The 23,992-nt window shown below is 55.2% G+C and overlaps 6 protein-coding genes across 6 annotated transcripts; 3 read left to right on the forward strand and 3 right to left on the reverse strand.

Moving 5' to 3' along the window:
• Positions 1-667: 667 nt before the first annotated feature.
• On the reverse strand, positions 668-1,669 carry BBK36DRAFT_1157930 (aldolase; the record flags this gene model as incomplete). The annotated part of the gene is made up of 1 exon (XM_024894051.1): positions 668-1,669. The coding sequence occupies one exon, from the start codon at positions 1,667-1,669 to the stop codon at positions 668-670; it is 1,002 nt and encodes a 333-aa protein (XP_024751579.1).
• Positions 1,670-3,608: 1,939 nt separating this feature from the next.
• On the forward strand, positions 3,609-4,490 carry BBK36DRAFT_1115190 (hypothetical protein; the record flags this gene model as incomplete). Its single annotated transcript, XM_024890106.1, has 1 exon — positions 3,609-4,490. One exon carries the CDS (start codon positions 3,609-3,611, stop codon positions 4,488-4,490), a length of 882 nt encoding a protein of 293 aa, XP_024751580.1.
• Positions 4,491-7,834: 3,344 nt separating this feature from the next.
• BBK36DRAFT_1157932 (hypothetical protein) lies at positions 7,835-8,644 on the forward strand (the record flags this gene model as incomplete). Its single annotated transcript, XM_024894052.1, has 2 exons — positions 7,835-8,296; positions 8,381-8,644. The coding sequence occupies 2 exons, from the start codon at positions 7,835-7,837 to the stop codon at positions 8,642-8,644; spliced, it is 726 nt and encodes a 241-aa protein (XP_024751581.1).
• A 1,721-nt stretch (positions 8,645-10,365) lies between these two features.
• Positions 10,366-12,250, forward strand: BBK36DRAFT_1134886 (hypothetical protein). The gene is made up of 6 exons (XM_024892455.1): positions 10,366-10,454; positions 10,475-10,593; positions 10,728-11,182; positions 11,304-12,047; positions 12,123-12,147; positions 12,231-12,250. Exons 3-4 carry the CDS (start codon positions 10,732-10,734, stop codon positions 12,044-12,046), a joined length of 1,194 nt encoding a protein of 397 aa, XP_024751582.1. The 5' UTR covers positions 10,366-10,454; positions 10,475-10,593; positions 10,728-10,731; the 3' UTR covers position 12,047; positions 12,123-12,147; positions 12,231-12,250.
• A 780-nt stretch (positions 12,251-13,030) lies between these two features.
• On the reverse strand, positions 13,031-14,255 carry BBK36DRAFT_1195383 (JmjC-domain-containing protein; the record flags this gene model as incomplete). The annotated part of the gene is made up of 2 exons (XM_024896893.1): positions 13,176-14,255; positions 13,031-13,056 (listed from the first exon to the last, which is right to left on the reverse strand). Exons 1-2 carry the CDS (start codon positions 14,245-14,247, stop codon positions 13,031-13,033), a joined length of 1,098 nt encoding a protein of 365 aa, XP_024751583.1. The 5' UTR covers positions 14,248-14,255.
• A 3,258-nt stretch (positions 14,256-17,513) lies between these two features.
• BBK36DRAFT_1195386 (hypothetical protein) lies at positions 17,514-20,366 on the reverse strand (the record flags this gene model as incomplete). Its single annotated transcript, XM_024896894.1, has 3 exons — positions 19,333-20,366; positions 17,974-19,257; positions 17,514-17,891 (listed from the first exon to the last, which is right to left on the reverse strand). The coding sequence occupies exons 1-3, from the start codon at positions 20,359-20,361 to the stop codon at positions 17,514-17,516; spliced, it is 2,691 nt and encodes an 896-aa protein (XP_024751584.1). The 5' UTR covers positions 20,362-20,366.
• Between the last annotated feature and the right edge of the window lie 3,626 nt (positions 20,367-23,992).

Here is a 23,992-nt window from a genome sequence, read left to right on the forward strand (position 1 = left end):
CAAAACGTCGTTCCCGATACATATTTACAGAAAGCCTCTGTTCATATCTTGCACCACCCTTAGTCTCCTGAATTCCTATCCCAACATCCAAACATGTTTCCTCTCGGGAATGTGATTGATGTCTGCTCAAGCCTCGCAGGAAGCTGCATGCCAACGGCCTCGTCAGACAACTTCCCCGTACAGTAATAAACCCGCATCAGCTCCAAAGCTGCTCCTCCTCCTCCTCTCTCTGCGCTAATGATACTTGAGGAGCACGCACGCACACGGAAAAAAAAAGGAAAAAATAACGAGCCCGCTTTGCATGCAATACTAGCCCGCGGACGGCAAACATGGATCTGGGATTCCGTTCCCCGCTATTAGTGAGCCTCCACAGTTTCCACGCTCTCGCCTCGCTTTTGCTTGGCCTTGTCAGACTCGAGACCCCCTTTCTCCCCCCACGCCCCACAAAGCCAAGTCAACGTTTTGTCTCGTCCACAATAGTAGTAGTAGTAGCCGTTTCCCCGTCAAATGACGATGAATAGAATTCGTCTGCCTGTTGCCGGTGGTTCGAGTAGCACGAGCACGGTAGTTGTATGGTGGAGGCAAGATGAGGATTATTACTACCAGGTATTACTACTAGGCAAGTAGTAATAACCCCCGTCGCATGTATGTACTCGTGATGGCACGCCTAGGAGGCCAGGGCGTCGAACTTCTTCTCCGTCTCGACCAGCTCGGAAAAGCCCAGCATCTGCGCCTCCAAGGCCTTGCCCTCGAGGAAGGCACAAGGCTTGCGAGGCTCGCCGCCGTAGCCGTAGTACCTCTGCAGCGCCGCCTTGACCGAGACGAAGCCGCCCTTGATGGCGGTCCAGTCGCCGCCGGCAACGATCCCCTGCAGCAGCGTCGCCTCCTTCGTCTTGCCCAGAGTCCACAGCCGCATGACCTCGGCGCATGCCTTGGGCGCTACATTGGCCAGTCCCGCGATGACGCCGTGCCCGCCCACGGCCAGGGTCTGGATGGCAAAGTCGGCGCTACCGCCAAAGGTCCTGAATGCTGTCCCACGTGTGCCGGCGACAACACGAGCCAGCTTGCCCGTGTTGCCGCAGGTCAGCTTGACGCCGACGATATTCGGGTGCTCGGCCAAGGCCAGGATGGTGTCCGAGCTGAGATCCAGTCCGCTGCACGCGCCGGGGAAGTTGTATATGAGTAGGGGGATTGGGCTTGCATCAGCCACGCTCCGGAAGTGAAGCATGATGAGATCCGTGGACAGCAGGCTGCCGTAATACGCTGGCGGCAGCACGAGGGCGTGTGTGCCTCCAGACTCGGCCGCCTCATGGCACAGCTGTATTGTCTCCCGTGTTGATTGGCTCCCACATCCAACGATAAGGGGCATGTCGCGTTTGCCAGCGGCATCCATGGTGGATCGAGTAATGCGAGTGACGAGTTGCCGTTCGGCGTGGTCAAGGTGGACAGCCTCGCCGTTGGAACCGTGGGTCACGATGCCGGTGACACCGGCTTCAATCAAGCGCTTGGCATGTGCTGTTGTTGTCTCTTCGTCGATGCTGTCTTCGGGTGTGAAGAATGCCACTGTAGGCACGTACAGACCTGGTGCCAGAGGGGCGGTAGAGGTACTTGCTCCCTGGCTAGAGCCGTTGTGGCTGGAGAGGCCATTGACTTCCGTAGAGGCTGTCATTGGGGCGGACGTGTAAGTGACCTAGGGGTATATGAGAGTGATGGCGTAGATATCAAGAGTGGTCTTTCCCGGAGTTGCTATTGCTCATGGGCAAGAAAAGCTACCCCAAAATCAAAAGACCTGAACAGCAGGGCGATTTATATCGGCAAGGTCAGAACGTTAAATGGGGGGCTTTCCTCATCGAACATACTTGTAGTAGCCGCTCACGGGGGCAGTGCCTGATATATAGTTGTAATACCACCACACCTCAGCCGGATCAACGCCGTTACGCCAATGGCTGATATCCCCTGATTGACAGTTCAAACCTTGTGAGTATGGTGGTTGCACTTTTTTCGCCTGTATTCGTCCCCCACGATGAACCCTGGCAGCGAAGCGCGATCCGCTTCCCCCCACGGAGGACACCAGGTCTTTGGCTTCAGCGAGCTGCCTGCTGTTCCGTGCATAAAAAGGCCAGCATAAAAGCGCCCTCTGACTCTGTCGCCTCTCTGTGGGTAAGGTAGTACTGCACGGAGTATTTCCGGAGGACTGTAATGGGGACACGGGGCCAGAGAGGAAACACCACAAGAAAGGAAGCAGAAGAAAAAGATCCGCTACCTTGCCTATACCCCACACAGCCAAGTCGTCCCACGGGACCACTCCGTCAGCCGTCGGGGCTGGTTCCATGTGTCCAGCAGGAGCTTGTGTGTGTCGCTCCACGGAGCTTTCCTGTGGCTAGCAGGCGTGGATCCCATGCGATCGGTCGGATCCCCCTATGACATTAGCTGACCGGGGGTACGGGAGGGGACGGAAGCTTGGGGGAGGTGGGCTGAGCTGGGAGGTGATCGCCCAGGGAGAGCAAAAGAGATGGAAAAAAGAGGAGGACCGAATGCGGGGGAAGAGGCCGCCTGGCCTGGCCTGGCATGCGTCCGAATCGGCAGCAACTTCGTATCTGGGCGTGCGTCTTGTCGTCGACCGGCTGCTACTGGCTGCCAGCAGGGCAGGATTGATGCCTCTGCATTGCATTTGCTGAGCACTTGCTGTGTCACCGGCAGCGACTCACCTGTATTGGGCCTGTTCCAACAAGCGGCGGATGTGACATTCCGCCAAGGGCAGCATCCATATGCACAAGGGCGCCCGTTAAATGCTCGCGCTGCTTCCTTCGACGTCGAGGGGGAGGCTCCACAGCTCGAAAACCCGGAGAGCGTCTTGCGGGCAGGAAAATCAAAGGCAAAAAAAAGTACGGGGTAATGGGGGAGTCTTTTTCCTGCTCCCTCCTTTTCTGGCCTTTGCCTCTTTGCTGCCCCTCCCTCCTCTTTCCTCCCCTCCAAGTCCCCAAAGGGCTGGCACAAGACGCCCAACCCGGCCCCCAAAACAAGCTTGCCGGCCGCCATTCTCGTGAGATGGTAGCTGCGAGAAATCGGCGGGACCACCAGCACCTGGCTCGGATGGAGCCGTGCCATGGAAAGCTGTTTTCGTTACTCTAGACTTACCTAATCTCTGTCCACGGCCGAGCGGTCGTCCTTCTAGCAAGGCCTAGCAAGGGGGGCGCATCGCCGAGCTGTCGGAGACGTGCTCCAAAGGCTTGTTGGTCTGTCTCCCGAGCCCAAAAGTCAAATTGGATCCAGCTTAATATCATACCCCCTCCCCCACGCGCATCCAGCAGCTGCGGGAGTGCAGGGCACAGCTACGCCAACGTGTACCAAGGCCATTAGAGCGGCAAAATGGTACATATACCTCACTGCCGTGCTCCGTCCTCTTTTTCTTGAATAGGTTAAAAACACGACCATGCCCCCAGTCCCCGAGGGCGCCTTCTCTGCTTTCACTTTTGCTCCCGTCAGCATCGTGTGTGGTGCCTTGTCGTCTCTCGGGTCTGGGGCTTGTCGTCCTGCCACACGAGTGCCGGAGCAACATGCGCCGTGAACCCTGCTGAGCCGTTGTGTCTCGCATATCACTGGTGAAAATGAGCGTCCACGAAGCATCTACAAGTGATGACGGGTCGACGACAATGTCCATGGCGGCTCCCGGTGTCCAGGCCCGCGGCCCTGCCTTGGTGCTCCCTCCGCTTGTCCTCGACAATTCAATCCCCAACCCGTCGGCCGTCATAGCTGGCCGTTCGATGCATCAGATCCAGCTGGAGATGGAGTACGACGCCGAAGAGAGCGACAATGATGTCGATCAGGGCCCCTCAATACAGGGCTGGCCTGGAGGACTCGAGCGGCACGCAAGCGACCATCCGGACGAGGCAAGCGACCTAGCCATGAGAGAAATGCACGCCCTGTGCGTCTTTGACGACGTGTCCGTGCCGCCGTCCGCGCGGCCGTGGTCGTACCTCATCGAGGCCTTGAGCCCCCTGCCTACCGTCCGCAGATGGGGGAGGTGGCGATGGCGGGAGGAGCCTGCATTCGCCGAAGTTCGAGTCGCAGAAGCCATCATGATGTATGAAAGGGGCATAGAGCAGAACACCAGCGACAGACGCTGCAGCCGTTGTCGGGCCGGGCAAGGCATCTCCCCCCAGTGCGTTGTGGCCCCAGAAGGCATCAGCCAAGCGCCAGGGGTGACGGGCCCGTGTAGCAATTGTCTCTATGATGGAGTCGAGCACGCCTGTAATGCATCTGGGAGGAGGACACCGGTGTCAGGCAGCCGGGATCGAGCTGGCGAGAGTATGAGAGATCCGGACAAGGTGGTGGACCACATGGCCGTGCTCGAGATGATTGCCCAGCTCAAGAGGCCATCGGGCACGCGAAGGGACCATAGTCTCTTGGAACGAGCGAGGAGGATCGAGGCGGCGGCCTTGCAGATTGCCCAAGCGGCACGGGACTGGCGAGAGAAGATGGGGGGTTGAAGCTGAGAGAGTCGGATGTTGGAGAATGGGAAACACGATATAATGGGTTGGTCCTCGCCTAATATCTGGCCATGTTGGCCTTGATCAGCTTCCATGCTCGCATTGTATAGGGACAGGGTCATGAACGGGGGATAAGGACTAGGATCATGAATAGGAGGAATAGGCAAAGGGTATAGGTACCTATCCATACATGGTAATGAATGAATGAACGAACAATGGACAAAGAACAGACTTTCAAGAGAACGAACGAACGATGAAAAAGACCACCAGCCTGACGGAGAGGGGAAGGGGAGCCCCCCATGCGTTGTTCGCCTCGTCCACGTCCCCCTCTTCGCAGCTCGGCCACCGGTTGGTTCGTTATTATGCAGCCACGGAAAGCCCTGGCTTAGGACACACTCGACGTTTGCGTTGTTGCGTCTGTCGAAGGCTGAAGTGCTTTTTGGCTGAATGGGAATGATTTTGGCGAGGGTTAAATGAGAGAAAAGAAGGAATGAGTTCGAGGAAGGGAATTGCTCGAAGAAGAAGAAAGGAAAGAAGGCAAAAAAGAAGGGAGAGAAGAGAGACGAGGCAGGTGGTTGAACTCTGATGGCTGAGGGTAGGTGCGTGCCTCGTGGTTGCCGGTTGCGGTTGCCAGGGTTTCGGCCGGAATACACGTATAGAAATATCATAAAGGCAGATCCATGTTCTCAATCTTTCAGCTTTGCCCACCAAAAAGAGCAGCAACTATAGCAGAAGCCGAAACTGCAAGACGGCCGCAAAGCAGAAGGGAGAAGGAAGAAGAGAAGACGCGAAAAGGCAGAGACGCAGCAGACCGGGAGGCGGACGCTTCAAGAGGCTCTCGATGCGCGGCGTTCCAAAAGGTGCGGCTGCAGGGCCCTGGTTCCATGTCCCAAACTTCCCGGTTTCCCTCCATCCTCCATCTACCAGGGTCATGGTCGAGTGTCCTGCACGGAGCAGTGGTGGCGCCCTACATGTGTGCGTGCTCGTGTATGGTAGGTATGGTATGTTCATGTATGCTTTCCTTTTCGGATATCCTGTCGTCAGCCCCGGACCACACACGGCGCACATACAAGCGATGCTAATGTAGCCGCTTTGGCTGGGCCCTGCCATCCTGCCACAGCCTGACGACGAGCATATGCCTGCTATAGCCGCCCGCCTGGCCTCGGTATTCGGTGCCTGAAATTGCCCAAGCAAGCAGAGCAACAAAGGCTGGACCGACGCAACCTCGACAACTTTGACACAGATGGTGTCCTTGTATCACGTTGAGATGCTCGGACGTCTGCTGTCAGATTTACAAGGAAGCTGGCTGGCTGACGCTGAGCGACCGCACGACGCAGATTTGGCAGACTCCGAGCCCCATGGCTGTGTGATTTGCAGGGATCAACGGACGATCTGCCAGCTACGGAGTACATCCGAGCCGTACAGGGCAGAGGCATGCCTTTGCATGACAATGCGGGGAGACGAGGCTTCAGTCGGCATTACCAGGCTCGAGACGATTCCGTTCCGCACTTGGGGCGAGCGAGCCATGGAGTTTCCGCTTGACGCTCTCTCAGTCGAGGAGCAGTCGAGGAAAATGCCGAGATATGGGAGTGCCAGCTGGACGAGTAAACGGGCGTTGTTACTCTGAATAGGCCTGGCGGCGGCAGATCTAGATGGTGTTTTCATATATACTACTAGGTGGCTGCTGGGTGGTGCCCTGCTGTGTTGGATTGGCGATTGATAGACGAGCAGAGATGAGGCTGCGATGCGGCACTCTGCAGAGATATTACTTGCATGGTCACGTTGGATATCAACATTACGAGGATACGACGCCCGCAAAATCCTTATCACGAGTGTGTCTGACTGCGGCGACGTCATCCATTTTGGGAGGATGACATGGATCATGATTCGTCTTGGACCCAACAGTAAGATGAAGGCTGGAAGCCAGACAAGACGAGCTTGTCGCTGTTGGTAATCCCAAAAGTCGCCCTCCTCAAAGATCTTCTTGGACTTGGAAGGACATCAGGAACGAAAGGGATGGGGGAGAGAAGCCCGATGCAGCCTAGATGGATGCGTCGACTGGGGTCATCGGTTTCTCTCCTCCTTGTTCTCGGAGCTTCATCACGCTTCTCTGGGTCTCGGGACATTAAAGCACCGAATAAGAGATGGCAATCCGAGCTGTAAAGTCAGCCTTATCCGCCATGCTCTTTTCCGGAAGCATTTTATCATCTCCACAGAGGTGCTTACAAACAACCTTATACCAGGGTTCAGAATCATGTGAAAATGGATCCTTTGTGCGACTGCATATGCGCCGAAGAATTATCATCCAAAATAGCTATATTTCCAAGAAGTGTACATGCTTAGCGGGTGGCCGTGTTGGCGACTCCTCTGAATGAGCAGTAGCACGCAGAACATCGAGCCGTACACGGAAGCATTCGAGATTTAAAAGGGCTAAGAGGTCGCAGAAGAGGAGAAAAGATGAGAGAAGGATTGGAAGAAGCTCAAACGCCTGTTGAGTGATCGTTATGTTCATGAATACAGGCAATGCCGGAGGTCTAGAACAAAGGCATAGCCGTTCAAAAGGGGACCCCACGCCTACGACGTTCAAATGGATCTCTACCTTTATCCAGGCATACATCTAAGACTCTGGCGGCCCGCAATTGTAGTGCTTCAAAGTGAGCTCAAAAGTTGGCTCTTCGATAGATGGAAAAATACGCAGGATGTCCTGAACAGGAGAGTCGGTTGACCCAGAGGCTTGAGGTATCACTATGGTGTTGGACGAATGGACTAATGACATGCACACAAACCTCCCTACCCGAAAAGACGTCCAAATTCTAGAGGATGATCACGGCCTGTGGTATCAAGGGCCGTCAGTGGTCTAGAACTACCTCTACCCATGCACCAGAGGCTGGGCAAATGCAAGTTCGTCCCATCCATCGCTGGCTCACTGCCCCCGGCGAGCAAAATCCTGCCAACAAACGGCCAAAGTGAGGGCGAAGTGAGCTGAAATGCGTCATCTTCTGCATCCCCTATCGTGCTTTGCCATCTGCCCACTGACGGGCAGCTTGGGGGTTCCTGCTTCAGCACTTGGCTGCCCCCTTGAACCATCTACCCAAGCGTTGAGAGCCAGTGAACGGCGCCATCGTCACGCAGCTGCAAGCTGTTCAGCAGTTTCGAGATTCTGCCGTACATCGATTGCCCTGGAAGTTGAACGCGCACCGCCCTGCACTTGTCGACCTCTCCTTCTTCTTTCTCGTCATCGTCTTCCTTCCTCCAACCCCGTCTGTGCTGCACAACATCACTCCGTTTAGGCCAGGAAGCAATTCACAGTCGCAACATATCCATTTCTTCATACTCACCAAGCAATGTGTCTGCAATACATTGTCAAATGCAGATTCTGCGGCGCCTGGAGACAGTACAACTGGGATCGCTGCGCCGAGAACAGGCGGCTCCTCAAGAAGGGCTGCGCTCTCGGCCTCCCGTCCCAGCACCCCTCGGAGTGCGAGCAGTTCCCCGAGAACAACCGCCAGCGCATCAAGCGCCACATGACCGTCTACGAGTGCCCGACCAAGGAGTGCAAGAGCACCGAGATCGCGGCCAAGCTCTTCGAGGAGCGCGCCAGGGTCGAGGCCATCAGGGCCGCTGCTCTGGCAAAGGCCCGCGCCGAGTGGGAGGCCAAGGACAAGGCCAAGAAGGCCGAGTTTGCGGCAAAGTACTTTACGAAGCGGCCTGTCCTCGTCAAGGCTAGCGAGAGGCGCGAGTCGTTTCTGAATGTGCCTTCTGGGGATGCTGCTGCGCCTCCGGCAACGCCAGCGGCGCAGATTCAGGTAAGTCTTGACTGACGCGGAGAGCTTGGAGCCAAGGCGAGTTTCGAAGTCGACATTCTAACATTGGTACTGCCACTCGAAAAGCACCTTGTGCCGTTCATGCCCCAGCAGTGGCGTGACGATGAAACCCAGACTCTGGTCCAAATGGCCGAGCAGTCCATGCACAGCCAAGTCTTTGAAGACAGCGACGAAGACGACTTTTCGTCCGAATCGGAAGAGATTGAGATCTCAGCCTTTTCCAGGTATATGGGCGCCATCACCATCCAGGATGACGGCAATGGCATAAAAAAGAGAAGGGCCATTGAGTTTGGAGACGACGGAATGCCCATCCGCTCCATCACTCCTTGATTGCTTTGTTCCATTGAATGGAAGCAAAAAAGATGTGATCTAGTGTATCGATGCCTTCGAAGAGGATCAGAGGATCCGAGATTTGCTTGAACGGACGCCCATGAGCCCAGCTCCCTTGGGCAAAACCAGTGGGCAGTTTACTTACGCACAGCACGACGACCTCAACAAAGGCGAGTGTAGTGTCATCTGCCTATATACAGGCTTTGAGCATATAGACTAACAGCTTACACAGTCTGTCGTTGTCCAACTAAGGGAAACTATATATCCCCTTTTGGGCAATTGGGGTTACACAACTTTTGGAGCGACACACGTTATATAGGCGGTTATGATGGCGGCCATCTATGAGCTTTGTTCTATATCACGGCCGATGAGGACCATGACCAGCTTAACAACGTGATCATTTGAAGGGAACGGGATTACAAAGTCTGGTTGCCACTTGATTCTCGAATCTAGGGAAGGGTCGCTGCGAATTTTATGCAGCTCGATACTTGGTATGGCTATATACTAGTCAGTAATGGTGAAACTGGTTGAGCATGTTTCAGCTGCTTCCACCGTGGTATGGCGGCAAAGTATGCATGGTATACACTTCCTCAAGATATAGATATTCCATGGCTTCGTGAGTGCAGTCATTGATGGCGTTGAACCGCTGATACCGGGATCGACCGGGACCGGGATCTCTGTTATGGGCCCTTGACTGACCCACAGGCTGTTCAAAGCATCGACCAAGACACACAGACAATGTCATGCTCGCCGGCATCACAGTAACTTGTACAGCTCGTGGTCCGATTCTTTAATAACGCTATCACAATGCTCCGCGAGTTGAGCGTGGACGGGAGAATCAATGAGATGAATAGCCGTCGATGCGCATCATCGTATGGCGCTTGATAGTTGTATGTACATCAACCGCCCCCCGGCTTAGCGGACCGCATGTCTCGCTTCGCAGCAGCCGCAGGACATCCCCATTGCCAAATGATATGCAGCGAACCGCAACTGGCCGATTTGCTCATCGCTCGCTAGGCCTACGATACGAAAAAGCACCGCTGTTCTCGCTAACAGGCGAAGAAGACCAATCCATGACACCCCCTAACGAAAGTTCTGCCAAGGTAGTAATTCATGCGGGTGCTCGTGCCAAGAGTTGGTAAACCATGGATTGTTGCCATGAGCGGTCAACGCTGGGGGGGAAAAAAAAAGGTCTGTGTGGTGGCGGCGGGGGAGCGTTGCTCCATCTCACCAGACATCGCCCATGATGCTGAGGTTCCCCAACCAGCTTGTAGTATCTATATGCTACATGAGATGAGAGGAAATTCCAGGCAGAGCTGTGTGTCCACCGCATATTGATGATGAAGGAGAAGTAAGAGAGGAAAAGCAACTGAAGACTTCTGTCTCTATCATTCGAAGTCGAGATTCTTCTCGTTCTAATGCAAGTGCGAGAACTAGAGAGTCCCCAAGTCCCCTCCCCCCTATTCTTCCCCCCCACTCCAACAAAGCCAAACCAGCACAAGCGTCCACGATCCATCTGCAAGGTCCCCCAGCGGGATTTTGTCATTCCATCAAATTAGAGCGTTGAGAAAAAGGTTCGCTGTTCCCGTTTGGGCAATTCGGCTGCTGTAGTAAGAAGGCAACTTGTACCTTTTGTTTTTGTTGCGTTCAACCTTGTCAGCTTAGCCGGATTTTTAGTGGTGATGGGGACACACAATGCAGGCAAGGAGAAGACGCCGGAGAACTCCGTACTAAGCAGAGCAGTGGTGAAACTCTGCTGGCCTTTTTTTTTCCCTTCACTCCTTGTTTTGTTTTCCCTTCTCTCTCTCTCTCTCTCACTCTCTCCTTCTTGACCCCTCTCCTCCCCTTTTCTCTATCCTCGTCCCTCTCTCTCTTGTTTGGTGTTTCCTTGTGGCAATTGATTAGTATCACACCTTCGTTAGCTAGGTAGACGCGACATTGAGCTGTCCTCGTCTTTCCCGCCATCTACATATTCCTCGACGCGTCCCTCCAAACCCCAACCCTCGAGGTCTCGAACGACTCTTGAACTTCCAAGCCCACCAATTGAAGTCATACAAGGAGCCAAAAAGGGGACAATTCAACTCACAATGCACGCCATCGCCCTCCTCGGCGCCGCAGCCGCGCTCTGCCGCCCTGCCATGGCCATGCCCAAGGCCACCCCGGAGCCCCAACCGCCGGCGGCGGCAGCCCTCGACCTCGCCCGCCGCGCCAACCTCGAGCCGCGAGCCGATCCCACGGCCCCCTGGGTCACCGTCGACGACGAGGGCAAGCCCGTCAAGACCATCACGCCCGTGACGACCACCATCAGCGGCACGCCCACGCTGGTCAGCGTCGCGCCGCACGACATCACCGCCTCGGTCTACACCTGGACCACCTGGGGCTCCATCACCACCAGCACCGGCCGCCCGCCCAACCCGACGGCCACGTCCAAGGACGGCGAGGGCGTCTTCTCGCGCTGCTACAACAAGGACGGCGACGACGCGCCCTTTTGCTCGCCCTACAACAGCAGCACCCTGCTGACGGGCAACACCTACTACAGTGAGTTTTTTCGGAACAACAATTCTGGATGAAAGCGAGGAGAAAAAGGGACCAAAAGCATGAAGGAAAACCAAACATTGTTTGGGCTAACAATCGGACTTTGCTTGATGGGCACACACAGTCACCTGGGACCCCGACTACTACAACAAGACAGGCAGCAGCGCCAAGGTCTCCAACTCGACGTACGAAATCACCGTCCGCCTCGACTACCTCAACAAGACGAGCAACGAGTTCGTCAAGCTCAAGACCTTTGACCAGGACCGCGTGCCCACCTCCTGGGGCGTCTGGCCCCTGACCGTCACGAGCGGCATGCTCAAGGGCCAAAAGACAAACAACGTCACCATCACGCTGCAGGTCGCCCCCCGCGGCTCCAAGGACTCCAACAGCTCCGTCCCGCTGCACGTCGCCCTGCAGGACCCGGCCCTGCCCTCCAACCCCGAGCCCCAGGTGCCCAAGGGCCGCACCCTGTCCATCGCCCTGCCCGTCGCCCTCGGCGGCGTCCTCTTCATCGTCGTCGGCGTCTTCCTCTGGAACCGCAGCGCGCGCCGCATCCACCTCGGCAGCATCATGGGCCGCTCCCGCCACGGCTACTCCGGCCGCAAGGCCCGCCGCAACAACAACCTCTTCCGCCCCGGCGGCTACCAAAAGGACGCCGCCAGCATCCAGCTGCACAACGCCGACGACCACCTCTCCGACGGCGAGTACCACGACGCGCCCATCTCGGGGCGCCGCGACAGCGAGGCCCTGGGCAGCTTGGCGGGTACGCCCACCAACGAGAGCTTTGAGCACCACCAGGGCAGCACCACCCGGAATGCCTTCCGTGACGAGTTGGACCGACAGCACCAGGAGAGGCGTGGATACTAAGAGAAGAAGGGTGTTTGATGGGCGACTTTAGAAGACGAGAAAATAAAGAGGGGGCGAGAGACTTGTGAGACTGCAAATCATGATCCCGGTGGTCATGAGACTGCGTACGTGACTCGATATACATGATTTTTTTCACGAAAGCATCGAAACGTTGGCCTGCATTGTTTGGAAATAGTAATTTTGTTACGTTGGCTAGATGTCATGAAACGAAACTAATGCGTAAACGAAGAAGCGAAGGGGGGAGAGGTTTTTTTCCCGAAGAAGCAGAAGATGGAGTTGAAGGAATTACGAATACATTTACCTACGTGCTCTCTAATGAACCACTTTTGCTGTGTCCGACTCGCATAGCATCAACCAGCATGACGCTCGATGGCTTATGTAGCTGCCCAGAGACTACTAGTAAGGTAATGGCGTCAAGCCCATAAGCGTATCCATCATTTAAGATCTGCCGATCAAGATTGAATCTAACCAAACAAAATCAAACGAGATCAGGAAAGAATTGCAGATTTCCAGCTCGATGAAAACGCCCAGTCCCCCAAGCCCTTTCTTTGCCCTTCTCTATCAGTTCATATGTCCAGGTCCCTCCGCCGCCCCGAAAGATCTGCTATCCCTTTTCCCAGTGTCAATCCATGTTGCCACGCCATGACATTGCCCAGTTGGCCCCTCAAAGATATCATCGGCATTCCTTTACAGGTCGACCCAGTACGCCCTTGCGTTCCTTTTTCGCCGAGGAAATGTTCCTCCGCGTCCCTTTCATTACCATACCATGCGTTATCTGTCGACCAGAGATATCCCATATGCCTTCACAAAAGAAATAAGAAAAAGAAAGGACGATAGATCCAGCCCGTCTTCCTTTATCGACGCCCATATCACCAGCCCCTAAAGCATTGCAGAGTTAGAAAAAAACAATAGGGGAGAGTATCCCATGAAAGAACAAGTCCTTAGTCCAGTCGAGGGTGTTTAGCAGTGCCTTCCTCTAGGAGATCACACTCCGTCCGTCGCTTGAGCGACTGGCTCGACGGTAGTCCACCAGTCGACAACATCCCATCATCAACCCGCAATTCTTCTTCGGGCTGCTGCTGCTGCTCGGGGTTTTTTTCGCCGTCGCCATGCCCGTCATAGCCCTCACACAGGTCGAGTCGCGCTTCTCCTTCTTTCAAAGGCCGCATGTACTCCTCTGGAATGGCCGTTGCCAACTGACAACTCGACTCGCATGGCTGATACGTGGCGGATGTCCATTCAGCATCTGCATAATTCTTGGCCTCGGCCAGCGTGTAGCCGGTGCTGAAACCCTCATGGTACGCATCTGGCAATATGACAATGGTTTCGCCAGGGCGCTGATCAACAATGCGGTACGGGATGCCCATTTTCTGCAGCTTGTCTGGGAAGAAGAACTCGGCGCGATGACGCATAAACTGGGAGCACCTGCCCTTCCGGTTAAGGGCCTCCTCAGCAATGTCAACGGCCGTAGACGGAACCACTACCCATATCTTCCGGCCCTTGTATAGATGGTTCAGCGACGACAAGCGGAAATCCTCGGCGTGGAGCTGAAAGGTAGCTCCAAAGTGCTGGGCAGATTCGTAGACATAGGGCGTATGAACTCCGGGAATGATTGCCCTTGTGTGATCCAACTTGTCCCCCGCTAGGGGATGGATTGGACTCCGTTCCGGAACGCCTGCTTCCAGTCTCTGCTTTGCAGTCCACGCAGGAACGTCCACACGGTACCGAATATGCCGCAATTGCCTATCAATGCTCTTGTTAAAGAGCCTTTTCAGTCTTTTGAAACATTCCTCCGCAGTTGCCGAAAGCTCGGCGTCCGGCTCGGAAGAAGAAAAGGTGCCATCGCTTGGAACTGTGCTAACCTGCCAGAACGTCCGATGATTCGTCTGGCGGATACGATACGCATTTGCAGGGGCCTGTTGCGACTTCTTTTCCGGAAGCGGTTCCTGAAGCTCCTTGGGAAGCACGATCTTGAAGCAACCGTCTTGCTCGGCGTGAAGGCTCCGTGCGAAAGCAAGCAGGGCGGGAAAGTCGGTCCACTGCTCGGGCGTTGGCCTCAGATGTAGAATTCGATGCCCAGGGGGGCCGTCATAAGAAAATGCTATTGGAAGAGCTTCAAGCTCACTCAAGGGCGAGCTAAGTCGACTGCTTCTGGTCATTGGAGAGCTGCAGTTTTCTGTCGAGCTGCCAAACCTGACCATCTCAACTTCGTCGACCGACTTGTCTGGCTCCGGCAGTGGACAAGGGGACGCGGGAGTTTCTGGCTCCGACTGTCGCTGATCCTCAGTTGCTTCCAGGGCTGGTTCTTTAGTACCGATAGGCAGCGAGGCAGTCATTTCTTCAAGGGTCAGTGTCGAATCAACCGTCGCTTCCGGTAAAGGGTGCATTGATATTAAGCTGACGGCTGGTGCGGAAAGTTGCTCTTGCGGTCCTTCTGTCGATTGTGTGAGAGGCTCGGTATTGCGAGTTGGGTTCTCGTCCTCCTTATTGAGGAGGCTGTTGGTCCTCATTTCTGAGATGGGCCACTCGGCGCCATTTTCAAGAGCCAAACACGACGAAGACGCAGGCAAGAGCTGAGCGGCGTTCATCTCTGGCGGGCTTTCCTTTGGGCACTTTTCCATGTTCCGAGCCACATCGCAGGCACCCTTGGCGGCCTCGTAAACGGAAGTGTTCTCCATGGTCCTTCAGAACGAGCAGCGATCGCTGAAAGTGTGAGCGGCCAACACCTCGCACCTGCAAGGTAGTCGACAGGATTATTTGGGGAGAATGCCGACTACTGAACGGCTCCGGAAGTAACAGACGGGGTGCTGCGCGAGGGCCGAGAAGACCAAAGGCTGAAACGTGGGCTGCTTTCGGGTCTGCCTTTGGCGGTGCTGCTCCGCCCCGAAGCTGTACTTGGGATTGAAAAGGTGTGAACAACTCGTGGAGAAAAAAGGTGAAGATGTTGTTGGTCCTGGGCAAGGCTGAAACAGGTCCCGGCCGTGTTGAAGAGAGTGAGGCTGTTTCCGCCCCCCCCCGGGAAAAGAGGGCACGGGTAGCTGCACCTTGAGCAAACACGATCTTCGAGGAGAATCAACCATGCGGAAAGACAACCAGGGCAAGGTGCTGCTCTTGAAAAGTCAAAGTCGAATCTGCCTCGTCGTTGGTCTAAAGGGGGAAAAGAAAAAAAAGAAAGAAAATGAGGGAGTTGAAGAGAGAAAAGGGCCGGAGAGTCGAGGGATAGACGAGCTGGAGGGTGTGTTGCTTCCTCCAAAGACTGGGAACAAACGACCTAGGTTGAAGGAGGACAACGGTAGCCGCAGTAGGGTAATCGCAGAAGAAGACGACTTCGCCAAAAAGCCCTCCCCAGAACGCCAGAAAAGCAGAATTCTCGGCGCTATTGCGAAGAAAAACCTCTGGCCCTCACTGACGTCAAAATCAAGCCAGGGCTACCTTATATCCGGTACCAAAACGCCTTCGGAGGAGAAATCAGACAAGTGCGGTAGACGGAGAGAGGAGAGGCGGAGATGATGCAACAGAGAAGAGGGACAGAGGGGAGAGGAGAAGAAAAAAGAGGGATGGTTAAAGTAAGGTAGAAGAGAGAAACGCCGTTGGAGGTTGGAGGGAAAGAAGTGGAAAGAACCTCGAGAGCAGGCAATCCAAGGCGATGGAAGAGGAAGAAGAAGAAGAGAAGAAAGAAGAAATGAGGTAGGCAAAGGTGAGTGTCAAGGTGGTGGTGGCAGTTTCCAGCTTTTCGGGGGCGTTTTCGTTTTCCTTGGTCCCAGGTGCTAATGGGTACCTGCCGTTTGGCGGGCGCGGCTGCGTGTTTGACAGGTACCTGTCCGGCTGAGCTGGCGACGGGGCTGTTCTGGAGGCGCCTGGTGATTCCGTACTATGAAGACCGCGATCTAAGGTATAGTAGGCAAGGTAAGGTAGGGAGACGATAGTACTTTGCGGCTGCAGGTCATGCAGAGATCGAATCAATCCACGATCCAAGTGATGCCGTGCATACGACATAGTACATCCATACACCAGTCCATAGGTATGCACTCACTCCCTTCACTCCCATGGTGCAACAACACACAACCCGAATCCGGAAGCCCATCCATCCATCATTCATCTTTTCAAGCAGCCAATAAGGCCTAGCCAGCCACTCCTACCCAAGTTATCCAATTTCCCTACACATAAACAGCCTTTCCTGTAATACATGCTTTTGTCAAGAACTGCGATGCCTTTTGCCTTGCCTTGACCCTCATGTTCCAAGGGTGGACAGCGCGGGATCGCAAAATCGAGCCAATGCTCTTCTCCCACACCACCCACCACCCACCACAAAAAGGAAAAAAGCGGGAGAACAGGGATCAGGCTAGCTTCGAATTGCCCGTTCTGGGGATCGACAGGTCCCCCCTCCCCCCATTTTCATCTTTTAGGGGGAAAAAACAGTGATTTTGCCTTTTACTATCTGAGTCTGTGACGCGGGGGAGATCTGTTCAGGGGTTCGGCGGGCTGCTGATTGATTTTGTTTTTGTAGTGTGAGCACAGAGGTTGATATGAAGCAGCGACACAGTACAGTACTCGTACTCTTTTACGTAGGTAGGTAGAGAGAAGGAATTGCAAGATGCGCAAAAGGACCATCTCGGGATAAAATAGTGGACTTTGTGCAACGGTATTTCGGGACATTGATGCAAGAGGCTCAAATTCGCCCGAGACAATGAGGTGATGTTCAACGTCTGACCTAATATACGACTCTATGCGTTGCTCGTCGTTGTATCACCAAATACAAGGTACCTTAGGAGGAGAGTGAGGATGAGCCCAGAAAAGGACACAACCCAGCACAGCGGCGGAAAGAATAGAAGCTGTGAATGCACCGTTTTTATTGATTCTTTTCATTCTCTGCATACGGGTCAGAAACCACCATTCTTTCCCACAACCAAATGCCCTTTCCTTTCCCATCCACTCGCGGCCATGATGCCATTCTTGATACCCGCCAACAGTAAGGCCAATAAAAACCGGCTCGTTTCTCCTGACCGCATAACTTCGTCAGGGCATGTTTCCTTCTCGCATCCCCCGCTGGAAAAAAAAAAAAAAAAGAAGTAAAAAAGAGGAAGCTAAATAAAAAGCCAGGCAACACAGGCCAGCCGATATCAATCGAGTATGAGATAGACAAGCAGAACAACAACAACAACAACAAAGGCCTTGCCGCGAAAGAAGAAAAAAAAAACATATACACAAGGGGGTATTGAGACTCCTCCTCACCCTCCAAGAGAAGAAACAGGGAAAGAAAACGACCACGGTGACGGGGTGACGCCGGCAACGAAGATGGAAGCATCTAGTAGAATACCGGATGAGGAAGGGGGATAACCTGACCCATGTCCCTCGAAAGTATCGATAGACCCCTTCCTGCTGCCTGCTTCTCTTCCCAAGGTAACAAAAACAAACAGAAAAAGAAAGCGGTATATTGTGATTAATGATTAATGACGGCTCGCCAACATCATGAAAAGTCGTCTGCGTCTTGTGACGCCGCCAGCTCCTCCACCATTTCAACAAGGTCCATGGTTTCCCGGGCAATCTCAAACGCAATCGGTGGCAACATCAGGGACCAAGCTTTCCACTCCCTCTCGTCGACTTGAGAGGCCGCCATTTCCTGGCCTCGGCGGTTGGCTTGGACGAGGCGGTCTCGGCACTCGCTCAGGCGGGCGACCATGTTGCCGCGTCCGTATCGTCGAGTCTCCGAGACAATCTTATCCACAAAGCCATTGATGGAGCCGACGTGCGTGGAGATTTGGCCAATGTCACCGTCCGCGCGAGCACAGTTCACTAGATTGTGGATCTCGGGTATCAACAGGGTGTTTTGTTCTTCAAGGTAGGTCTGGGCCATCGTCAGTTCACGTCGTCGGTCGTGTTTTGTATGTATTTCTTCAACTTGGTTAGTTGTCGCCCTAAGCCCGTACCTTCAGACCTGCGATTGGGCCGTCGTAGTGCTCCTCAGTGTGTCCGTTGGGCGCCGACTTCGCATACGCATCTACCGATGCCCGGGGGGAGTTGACGGGGCTGTAGGCCGAGGACTCGATGCTAGCCCTGATGTTGGCAAGAGTCTTGAAAGCCGGGGCCGGAGGCAGGCCGTCGTGGGTTGTCGATCCTCGCGCCGTGCTGCGCGGGGAGAAGAAGCCGCTGGAGTCGATGGGGGTTGCGTTTCCATCCTCGTCGTCCTCCAGCTCCTCGGTGGGCGTGGGTCGGATTTTGACGGCCCTAAGCATCTCAACAATGGCTACGGTCAGATGTGACGCCGCGGCATCCACAAGGGAGATGGGAGTGATGCCGGCGCTCGCCGCAAAGCTCTTGGAGACGGTAATCAAGCTGTTCGCGGTGGCGGAGATCCTCGACCTGAGCTTTCCCTGCTGCTGCTGTGACGCTTCATCTCCGCGCGGCGCGGACTCGTCCAGGTCTCTCGTAATGAGCCGGACGCTGACCACGACTGCCTTCATGGCGTCTATGACGTTTTCTGGGTTGTCGTCGCGGACCTTTTGCAGGAGCTCGTCAATGGCCATCTGGTACTTGGTGACGTGAACGTCCCTGACCCGTCCACCCTCGTCCAGCAGGGTGTTGTCGCTCGGGAGCTTGGTGGACTCTCCATCCACGCTGAATCCGGCGGAAGAGCCTCGCAGGCTTCTGATCTGGGTCTTGGTCTTGGCGTAGCGGTTCCTCCACTCCCGAACCTCGCGCTCGAGCTGCTCAATCGTCTTTTCGAGCTCTGCCTGCTTCTCATATGTAGAACCGCTCTGCTGAGAGAGCTGCCGCATCTCACGCAGAAACTCTCGAGCTTCGGCCCGCGCCTCCTCCGTAACCTGCTGCTGTAGCTGGAGCGACTGTCGCAGCTCCTCGTTTTCCCGCTGCAGATCCTCATTTACACTCGCAGAGGACATGACGCTGACGCTCTGTCGCACCTGTTCCCGAAGCTGCCGTGTCTCGTTTTCGTGTTCTTCGCGCATGCGCTCCAGCTCCTGCTTCAGCGAGTTGCTGAGCTTTTCCGCCTCCGTCAGCTTGCCCTCGAGGTCTGAGCGGGCTTCTGCCAGTTCCTGCTTCTCTTCATCCTTGGCGGTGGCCTGGGACTGGTGGTTATCGCGTAAACTATTGATTTCCTCTTCCTTCTTCTTGATTTCATCTTGCATGCTTTGAATCTTGGAATTCAAGTCTTTCACTTGCGCCTCGTAGTCCTCGATGATCTTCTTGTCCGCCTGTCACCAGTTAGAATAAGCCCATTGGCCCCATCGTCACAAGGTATCGAATGGTTGAGAGTTTGCAAAAGAAACCCTGGCATCGAAACTCACCTCTGAAGATGCTTGTCCATTCTCGGACGATTCTCCGAGCCCATAATCATCAGCGCCATCGTCGTCCTCTTCAATCATTGTGCTCTTATTGGGTACGATCGTGTTGTTCTGCGTGGGATGTCGCGGCATTGGCCGAGCAAAGTTGCCATTGGGGATGCTGGGCGAGGGCGGCACACCGTAGGTGTCGATGGGCGGCGGTCCTCTGATGGAGCTGGCGTTGGACGGCCTTCGCATGCGGCTCTGTCCCCTGGGCGGGTAGTCACCTCCGTTGACGGGCGTTCCTGTGCGGTTCATGGGCCCCGAGCGGTTGGACATGGAGCTGCCCACGCGCGGGATGTCGTTGCCCATGAACTGCGGATACCGGCGCTCCAGCTCGTGGAAGACATCGGCGGCGAGGTCTCGGAAGCGAGGAGGCCCGAGCGAAGAGAGGCGCTGGCGGGCCTGATTCCGCTTGGGATGGAACGTCTTCTCGGGCAGCAGGAAGGCGGGCGGCACGTTGGGCGCATTGGGGGGGATGCGCGCGGCGGCCTGGCGGCGCATCAGCTCGTCGTAGACGTCGGTGCTGAGCTCGAAGAACTGGACGGGCGACAGGCGCAGCAGCTTGTCGCGGGCCTTGTTGGGCGGCTGCTTGATGTTGGGGTCGCGCGAGGTGAGGAAGACGCGCAGGGCGACGTAGTGGTCGGCCAGGACGCCCTCGTCGATGGCGGTGGTGGGCGACTCGCCGCCGGCCTCGCTCCTGGCGTACATGTTCATGCCGTTGCTGGAGCGGCCGACGGAGGGCGGCGGCGACGGGCCCCCGGTGTTGGTCGGCCCCGGAGGGAAGCCATTCATGCTCATGGTCCCGGACGAGGCCGCCGAGCCCGAGTTGGGGGGCGAGGTGAGGATGTTGTTTGGCCGGGCGGGATAGGAGCCGCGGCCGTCGTCGTTGGCCTGGTAGCGGGAGAAGGACCACTCGCTGCCGCCTACAGAGACTGGAGAGAGCGGCGCATTGCGGTCGCTGACGGTGCTCATGGTGGGAGGGAGGCGGGAGGAGGGAGAAGGTTGAGGACGAGTAGCAGCAGCGGTACTAGAGGGAAGCGGCTAGCCCAGACGCCACGAGATTGCAAGATGTGGTTGGTGTTGCGCCCGTGCCTGCAGGATGGAAGCGGCAGTGGAACGAAGCTGGCGGTGGTCGAGCCAGAAGAGACCTAGACAAAGGCGCTGGACGTGCTGCTAAGCCGCCGATCCCCACACTGTGGCGCCCCTAGGTCGGTACCTGTACCTGCTGTAATACCGGGCAAACTGCGCCAATCCCGGGCGGGCAGTAGATGGAGGCTGAATGGAACGGACTGGACGGAGTATCGAGGTAGCTCCAAGAGGGTTGATATCAGAGGAAGAGAGCGAGTGTTGAAATCAGGATAGGCAAGCAGACAGACAGGCAGGGCCAGGTATCGAGTCGAGTGCAAGAGAGCTGCGTGTCGTCGTCTGTCTGCATGTGGCCTGTCAACATTGAGAGCTCCAATCGCCAGAGCCGGGGCGTTGGGGCCAGCTGGTGCACCGGCAGCCTTTTTGAAAGCCGCAACGATTCGATGTCTCAAGTCGCTCACAAGCAGCGGCTGGAGTGTCAGAACAAGCCCCCCCCAGCGTCAGTGTCAGTGCCGGCGGCGCAAGTGCTCTGAAAGGCGGGCTCCAAGGCTTTGCACGCAGACGGCAGTAATACTGGCACCACCACCGGCAATACTAGCAAGCTCGATCAGGCCAGACCAGGTCAGGTCGGGTAATATCAAGCCTGTGTGTGATTGAGTACTACCAGCTGGGCCAAGGGGATGAGGCGTGGCGTGAGACGCAAAAGGCAAAGGGAAAGAAAAAAGAGAGTAATAAAGCAAGGCAGAACCCGCAACGGCGCTTGAAACGGCAGTGCAAGATAGTAGAGACCCAGGGCAGGGATGCGGCAAAGCTCGAATCGAAAGGGCTGACTTGGCCACACACGTTGCCCCGGGGGTGTGTGTCAAAAGGGGGGGCGCTTTGGCGGTTTTCCTAGCTGGCAGAGATCAATGATCTGGTGCAAGGTCGGAAATGAGCTGCTATGCCCTTGTTGGTAGAATCTAAAAAGGTCGGGTGCAATTTCTTGCCAGACGGGCCCGTGGCGAGTTTGGGTGCAGACGGAGGAGGGAGCGCGGCATGGGGGGGAGGAAACACCAGACCGGGTATGTATGTCCTAGCTGGCACTCCCACAGATTCCCGTGGACGATCTGAGATGATCTTGGAGAGAGAAAGCTGAAGGAAGGGTGATGGAGGAAGCAAAAGAAAAGCAGGGGTCGGAGACGAAGAGAGAAAACAGCCGTTGGCAACCAGGCTCTTCTGGAAGAGCGGACACGAACTGCACAGATCGATCGGAAGGCGGTGATAATCCCCAGCGTACTTGATGTTGCTCCGTAACACCCTCTCAGTTGGATCTTTCCGGTGCAAAAACACACTTGTATGTATCGTATGTGCGTAATAATACTAAATGCGCCGGACAAGGTCAGGGGAGACGCCTCTGCAGGGCAGGTACTTGCATCTCGCTACGGGCTGGGCATTGCAGAAGTACCTACAACTACATACAGCTTGATCTCACCTGGATGTCTTCACTCAATTGTCTCTTCCTACCTTACCATGTAGGTACCTACCTACGTTATGGGTTGAGCCCCCGAAAAGGCAAGCTCGTCGACTCCAGTCTCTTTGGCTGCTTCGGCTCATGTCGCGCATCCTGACTGGCTGTCTGCTGGGCTGGCGAGAAATGGCCTCTCTCCACCGAACCCCAATCGTCGGTGTGCAGACCTGCTTCGTTCAATGCGTTCAAATAGTATCACGACTTGCTACCAGCAGCTGCCACGACCTGTTTGATAACCACTGCCCTTTGGACTCATCACCACCAGCATTGCAGTCTCCCCAACCCTTTCTCACGACAAACCCGACTTGTTGGCCGTGAAAGCCCCCTGCCAGCAGCAAAGGCGAGTCGTTCGCCTTGTTCTCGCCTCGCCTCATGGCTCGTTGGCGCCATTTTGCGTAAGCGTTCGGCTACCTTTTTAGTGGTATGCAGTATTAGCACGCCGGTTAGAAGGGCTGGGGAGAGTGGACTCAGTTCCCCCTGAATTGCGGTCTTGCCGGGCCCTGATTTGCTCTGCAATCGCCCGCGCTACGGCGGGATCGGGGGGTTTCTGGGTCTGGGTTTATGGGACGAGGGGGGTCTGGCTTGTTGTGGCCATTCCAAACTTGTTGTCCAATTGCCGTCCGAGTTGGGATCTCGCAATCCAGGAACGAGGCCTCCGTGATGCCTGCAATAACGGTTGTACATAGCATTGATCCACCAATTTCATCGAAAAAGCACGGGTTTTGACCGTTGTTCGTAACTCAATGCCGTCCGTCTTGTCCTGGACTGGAAAAGGCACCAGATGTGCGGACTATCGGGGCATAAGGGAACCGCTGGCCGGAAGGAAACGGACACAAGCTGCCCGCATCTCTTGAATTGCGTACGCAAGCCTCAGCCTCATCTCACTGGGGTCTTGCGTTCACCAGAATCCGATACAGACACAGCCAGATTTCCGGTGATTATGAGTCGTGGCTTGGAAAAAAAAAGCACCGTCTGTCGTATCCATTTCCACGAGCAATTATTCGTGCCCCATGGGATAATGCGATTCCACGGGCTTGTGATTGATTTGAATTCTATACGCCTATCTTTTCGAATTCTGTGTTTTATTCGTTTGAAAACTGTAAGCCAAGAGTATGTACAACTACTATTAGACGCAGGTTCCCAAGGGATGTCGGAGCAATAATCAATGCTCGTGCTACGTAGCACGCAACCCCAATCACCCAAGAACCCGCATCTAATCTCATCTCAAAGCAACCTGCAGATTAGGGCACCCTTGTTCAGGCGTGGCCCTTCTGTCTCATTGGCCGCAAATCCTCCAACAAGTCCATGGTGATACTATCGTTCGTCACCTGCGCTCGTAGGGTCCAAAGCTAGTCCCGTAGCGCTGCTACTCTGTAATACATGTAGTAGTGGTTGTATCATGTGCCCGAATCTACTAGGCTGCTGTCCTTTCGCGGAAGGAGAGCGTGAACACTCTGTACACGGAGCCCATGGTAATAAGACATGACGCGCATCCGTCCAGGTGTTTGAATTGATAAGATCGCGGCTTGGGCGCTTAGGACGCGCGCCGTGCAGTACAAGTATGCCGTCGAGGTAATAACATTAGGAAAACGTTGCATTGACAATACCTGCGACACTGATCTCTCACGACAGTGGCCAAAAGGCACCTATTGTTCGTTGATAAAACGCATCACTTTCTGCTAGTCTTGCTGCGAAGCTCAACTTCTCATGAACGTTGAACTCATCTCTTACTGGAACTACTATTCTTCGGCTTGTCTGCTCAATCGGTTGGTAGGTATGCTAAGACTTCATAAACAACCCACCTCTCGGATCTTCTACCGAGCATCTATAACCAGATAATCGCCAACAACCTGCCTATTCGTCTCCTCAAGATCATATATGCCAATTCCGAGATTGGAAAGATCTTGCATCTTGGAAACGAGCACGATTGGTGCAGATCAAACCAGAGCTGCTGCAAGCCACTCCGCGCCTAAGACGCGGGTTGTTGCATACACGAGATTTTGCGCCCCC

The sequence above is a fragment of the Trichoderma citrinoviride genome (assembly GCF_003025115.1).
Source record: "Trichoderma citrinoviride strain TUCIM 6016 unplaced genomic scaffold BBK36scaffold_4, whole genome shotgun sequence".
Classification (NCBI taxonomy): Eukaryota; Fungi; Ascomycota; class Sordariomycetes; order Hypocreales; family Hypocreaceae; genus Trichoderma; species Trichoderma citrinoviride.

Bases quoted from the DNA above. Each gene is read 5' to 3' on its own strand.
- BBK36DRAFT_1134886 (XM_024892455.1), top strand. From the start codon at position 10,732: ATGCACGCCATCGCCCTCCTCGGCGCCGCAGCCGCGCTCTGCCGCCCT. The intron at 11,183-11,303 runs GTGAGTTTTTTC...GGGCACACACAG, and splicing joins GACGGGCAACACCTACTACA to TCACCTGGGACCCCGACTAC.